The sequence below is a fragment of the Trichoplusia ni genome, chromosome 27 (assembly GCF_003590095.1).
Source record: "Trichoplusia ni isolate ovarian cell line Hi5 chromosome 27, tn1, whole genome shotgun sequence".
NCBI classification, from domain to species: Eukaryota; Metazoa; Arthropoda; class Insecta; order Lepidoptera; family Noctuidae; genus Trichoplusia; species Trichoplusia ni.
In genome coordinates this window covers 3,575,296-3,581,415 of record NC_039504.1, presented here as the reverse complement: position 1 = coordinate 3,581,415, position 6,120 = coordinate 3,575,296, and the positions used below count along the sequence as shown (strand labels likewise).

At 34.2% G+C, this 6,120-nt stretch overlaps 1 protein-coding gene across 1 annotated transcript; it reads left to right on the top strand.

The window, feature by feature from the left end:
- The first annotated feature begins 3,922 nt into the window (after positions 1 to 3,922).
- Positions 3,923 to 6,088, top strand: LOC113505739 (bifunctional lysine-specific demethylase and histidyl-hydroxylase NO66). Its single transcript, XM_026888544.1, has one exon. It carries the CDS (start codon positions 4,192 to 4,194, stop codon positions 5,941 to 5,943), a length of 1,752 nt encoding a protein of 583 aa, XP_026744345.1. The 5' UTR covers positions 3,923 to 4,191; the 3' UTR covers positions 5,944 to 6,088.
- The last annotated feature ends 32 nt before the right edge of the window (positions 6,089 to 6,120 follow it).

Below are 6,120 nucleotides of genomic sequence, written 5' to 3'. Positions count from 1 at the left end.
TGAAAAAGAACTTGTTTCATTCAATCATTCGTTGTTGTACAAACAATGTCTTATGAGAGTTTCAGTTCTCGCGTCTATAGTGTCTTGAAAAACAATTTATTAAATATTGATGGACTAAATAAAATAAATATAATCTATACCTACGCAAATAATGCTTCTACAAAACTGTTATGAATTAAGCGTCAAGTTAGGAAAAAGTAGCGACCCGCCCCGGCTTCACACGGGAGCAGCGCTAATAAACGCCACAGAATTTCCATAACGTTCTTTATTTTCATAAGGATTCATACCATCGTCGCTGCATGCATCGTAATGAAAAAACTTTGGAATAAACGTGTGAAACTTGAAAAATTGAATACTTGTTGTATTTATTTTGATTTTGATAAGGATTACCATCTCAACAAAAACAGCTTCGCAAAGAAGTTTAGTTTTGATTAAATCATCAGGTTATAATTAAATCATTGAAAAGTACAAATAGTGTAGGGTATGATGGAATTTCTACAAAGATAATCAAGTATGTTTCAGAGCTGATTTCTGGTCACTTAAGCTACATTATAAATTTATGTATCTCTTCAGGTGTATATCCGGATGCTTTAAAAGTATCCGTAATCAAACCATTATTCAAAAAAAATAGTAAAGAACACATGGCTAACTATAGACCAATCTCTCTCATACCTATTATATCTAAAATTTTTGAAAAATATATTTATATAGAACTATATCGATACATTGAAAAAAAACATATATTATGTGATGAGCAAAAGGGATTTAGAGAGAATAGGACAATTAACATGGCCATTTATGAGTTCTTACATAGGGTAATGATGAACATGGACAAGGGAATTCCGGTGAGCGCTATTTTCTGTGATATGACGCAGGCGTTCGATTACGTCAACCATAGCGATTTACTACGGAAACTAGAGGCTTACGGCATAAGAGGAAACATTTTAAATCTTATTCAGTCATACTTAAGTAATAGAAGACAATATACAGAAATCACAAAAATTAATATAATGAAGAAAAGAGAGGAAGTTTACTCGTCTAACGAACGCTCCCCTCTATACGGTGTACCTCAGGGTAGTGTACTTGGACCTCTGTTATTTATTTTATATATTAATGACTTGCCTAGAGCTACTAATCAGCCCATGACTCTCTTTGCAGACGACAGTACAGTGACTATAACATGTAAGAATAAAGATATATATGAATATGACATTAATCAATCTTTGACATCAATAATATCATGGCTCAATGAAAATAATTTAAAAATAAACTTAGACAAGACAATTGTAATGCATTTTAGCCAACGACCCCAGACTGGATCAGTCATTAAAGTTTTATATAATAACACATTACTTGATGAAGTCGACTCCACAAAATTTCTTGGTATTATGATAGACACAAAATTGAATTGGAAGGCACATATTGAATACTTGAGTAAAAGGTTGAGCTCTTCGGCATATGCTTTATATAAACTTGCTCCTGAACTAAACCCAGATGCTTTGTTAACTGCATATCATGGAATAGTAGCATCAGTGCTGCGCTATGGCATAATATTTTGGGGGAATTCCACAGATAAAGATATAGCTTTCAAGGCTCAAAAAAGATGTATTCGGGCTATGTTTAATTTAAAATCTACCGATAGTTGTATGCCATTTTTCAAAAAATATAAAATACTGACTTTACCCTCACTCTATATTCTAGAAACTGTTGCATATGTTAAAACAAATCCTGAACTTTTTCCACGACTAGCCGATACTGTAAACCGCAACAGACGTGACAATAGCAAACTTCGCTTGCACAGTGCAAAAACGACTCTTATGAGGAAAAGCATCTTCTGTATGGCCCCCATTATTTATAATAAAATACCACAAGCTTACAGAGATTTAAATACAAATTTGTTAAAAAAAAAGATGCGAAATTTATTAACAGACAAGTGTTACTATGATATAAACGACTTCTTGACTGACATTATATGACATTTGTACTACTTAGACTTTATTATTTCATTGACTTATTTAAATATTGTTATTATTATTATTATTTGAATAATCTTAATTTCATAATCTTGTGTTAAACTTTTCAAAAATTTGTATGCCTTAATAGGCAAAACATGTACGTGCTTAATTTTTGTATCAACATCTTGCATGCTTAATTTGTATGTAAACACATGCTTGACAAATAAAATTATCTTTATCTTTATCTTTATCTTTGGAATAAAATATTAGCCAAAAAAATGGCTGTGGTGAGTCAACCTTAAAAGATAGACATATGCTGTCTGAGACTTTTTTGAAGATCTTTTTATGGTGTACAATGTTGTAGAAACATTATTTTGAAGTATCTCTTTCGGTTAAGCCAGCGTTTGCAAGCGTAAAAAAATAGTAAATACATTTGAAATCGCTAAAATTGACCATGTTCCTGTACGAAAATATGCATAGATTATACTTAAAAACCTTCCTAATGAATCACTTAATCTATTAAAGAAAACGCATCAAAATCCGTCGAGTAATTTCAAAGATTTAAGTGGTCAAGGGGGAATAGGGACAGAAAAAGCGGTTCTGTTTTATATTATGTAGTGATTCCTGTAATTATTGAGACGCAGTCGATCGATTTAAAAGGGTCCTGCTTTAATGTTTCACTTTAAATCGAATGAGTAACGTATGTAAAAAATACCATCATATTTCGTGGCGATGCAAGGTACTTGTCAACAATCAGGTTAACGTTCTCCGAAAACGTCAAAAAGTTGGCAACCCAGTGTTCCCTAAAAACACCTCGAACAATTCGAACATAGATTTATAATAATACTAGCTGTTGCCCGCGAATTCGTCCCCGTGGGTAGAAGATATAAGTTATGATTTGTACCTGCCCTGTTTTTTTCACATTTTCCACTGTATCTTCGCTATTGTAAGTCGCAGTGATGGTTTATAGCCTAAAACCTTCCTCGATGAATGGTCTATTCAACACAAAAATATTTTTTCAATTTGAATCAGTAGTTCCTGAGATTACCGCGTTCAAACAAACAAACTCTTCAGCTTTATATATTAGTATAAGTATATAGATGCCAACGATATCTTCGCTACGTTTCATCGATTTTTAATTTCTCGCGCGGAGATTTTAATATTACGATAACTCATTACCTATTAAATTTTTTGGAGTAGTGTAAAAGGCAATTTTGTTCTATATTCCATGCATAATATATCTAACTTATTTTTTTGGATAATGATTAATACTGTATTGTTAAAAATTTACTGTATTAAGAAAACAAATAAAAATGGTTATTGTGGGTTATCCTTGGAAGATAGATATATACCACGGACTTTTTTTGTAGATCTATTAAAGAGGTACAAACCCGCCATACATTGTTTTGTTGTAACTCAAAAGGTTTTGGCAGCGTTTTCGAGGAAAGCTCTCGAATGCCTTAATTTTTTCCGACATGTTTAACTAATATCGTTGTAATATCGTCAGTTTACACAAAACCTAAACTTATTATACACTAAAACCTTCCTCAAGAATTGCTCTATCTATTGTTGAAAACCCCATAAAAATCCGTTCAGTACTTTTCTAGTTTATCGCGAACAGACAGACAGACAGACAGACAGACGCGGCGGGGGATTTTGTTTTATAATATGTAAGGATAAGGATCCAGTCAAACTGACAACACACGATTGTAGCGTATTGATCCTACACGTGCGTTTCATTCCACTCATGTTGCAAAACGTTAAGAACTTTATTTAGACAACATAATGTTTTTCGTGAAACGCAGCACACGTTGCTGTCAACTAAAGATAAATTCTTTTTCTATTGTTTTCTATAATACTCACGAATAAATGGGAAAATAAACTTTAAGTTTCAAACTTATAATATCAGAATTATTAAAAAAATAAACTGAAAATGAAACGTAAATGACATACAATATATAACCACACTTTTTAAATTCTGTAAGCTTGAGCCAAGATTGCTAAGATCTCATGCTCTGCGAGTGGTTTTCTGTATATTCTGTAATCTGTATAATTGAAGAAGTAAAGTGAGGTAGATAGTCAGTTACTTGTAAGTGTGTTCTAAAAGTAATGTGCGTTTAATGGATACATTATCATTAAAATTACTATTACGACTTAATTCTTCAAGTGCTTAACTACTTATATAGTTTTCAATTAAAAACGCGTGTTAGCGTGTATATCTTTTTCATCACATAAAATGGATGCAACGCTGTCTGCTTTTGCCAAGTACAAAGCTAATACGTCTGCAAACAAGCAGAAGAAAAATAAGAAGAGGAGGAAAGCTGTTGATAAGAACACTCCTGGTTTGTCGGCGGTTGAAATTAATGATGAACAATCAAAACAAATTGCACGTCAATTAAAGAAGAAGCAAAAAAAATCGAAAGACACAAACATAACAAAGAAAAAACAACACAAGAATAAATCTAAAAACAAGAGCAAAACCCATAGTTCTCCACCAGCGAGTGATGAGCGTCAGTCAGATGAGCAAACTGCATCAGTCGTCACAGACGCAGACATATACGATGCCCAAGTCTCCGGTAAGGAAGCTGTACTCCAGAGTGTTGAAGACATAGACTGTGATCTGAGCTTCAATTTTGAGCCATTGTTAACAGACAGCTCACAGGAAGGATTGAAAGTGTTTAGTTGGATTATTGCACCCTACACAGCAGACCAGTTCTTTAAAGAGGTTTGGGAGAAAAAGCCTTTACACATATCAAGGAAAAAACCAAATTATTACAAAGAAATCATTACTACATCTATTATAGATGATATGCTGAGAAATGAAAACATACAATATACAAAAAATATAGATGTGACATCATATCAGAATGGTGAGAAACAGACTCACAACCCTGAGGGCAGGGCTCACCCACACCTTGTGTGGGACTTCTATTTACAAGGATGCAGTATCAGGTTATTAAATCCTCAAACTTATATTCCGAAACTGCACCTGTTAAATGCAACCATGCAGGAATTCTTTAATTCGTTTGTCGGTGCCAATGCTTATCTGACACCTCCCGATAGCCAAGGATTTGCTCCACACTATGATGACATTGAAGCTTTCATTCTACAGACAGAAGGTAAAAAACACTGGCGTGTTTACAAACCACCCAGCCCAGAAGAGGTACTGGCTAGGGTGTCATCCAGAAACTTTAACCAAGCTGAAATCGGTGATCCCATACTAGAAGTTATTTTAGAGCCCGGAGATCTACTTTACTTTCCACGAGGCTACATTCATCAAGGAGTCACCATAGAAGGTGAACACTCTCTACATCTCACAATTAGCATGTTTCAGAAGCATGCCTGGGCAGATTTGTTTGAAAAGCTACTTCCTGGTGCCTTGCATAGTGCTATTAATGAAAATAAAGATCTAAGACAAGGCCTGCCCGTGGATATCTATGACCACCTTGGTTTGGTTCACTCAGACAGTAAGACACCTCGCCGAAAACATATTAAAAATACTATTGTAAAACTTTTTAACAAAATTATAGAATACCTACCATTTGATGAAGCTGTGGATCAAATGCATAAGGAATTCCAGCATGCTGCACTCCCACCTGTCTTGAGTGATTTGGAGAAAATGGTGACTGTGTTCGGTGAAACCGATGTCATGATAGATGGTGGAATTGTCACTAACAGAGTTGAGATGTGTCTTAGTACTAGAATAAGACTACTACGTAAGAATATACTTAGAATGGTATCTGAAGAAAACATACGGGTTTACTATCACGTAGAGAATTCTTTAGAGTACCATGGTACTGAGTTGCCTTATCTTGAGATAGACGAAGAACTAGCTCCTGGTATTGAGAGTTTGATAACAGCATACCCAGAATATATAAGTGTGGAAAACCTACACTTGCCTCTAGATTCAGATAAGCTTTTCATAGCTGATGCATTATGGAGCAGAGGCCTGGTCATGACTGAATACCCATTGGATACTGTAGAATAATTACAGGCATAGTTCAGTAATTTTTAAATCTGCGTATTGTTTACTTTCTAGGCCTTATAATGTCCCATCACTAGTGTATATTTGACAAACTTTTGTCTGCTTATTATTATTAGTATTTAATTAAAATACAAGATTTTGAAAACCATACCGTTTGTATCACTACCGTAAACCATAGAA

Excerpts from the sequence above, each read along its gene's own strand:
- LOC113505739 (XM_026888544.1), top strand. The coding sequence starts at position 4,192 with ATGGATGCAACGCTGTCTGCTTTTGCCAAGTACAAAGCTAATACGTCT.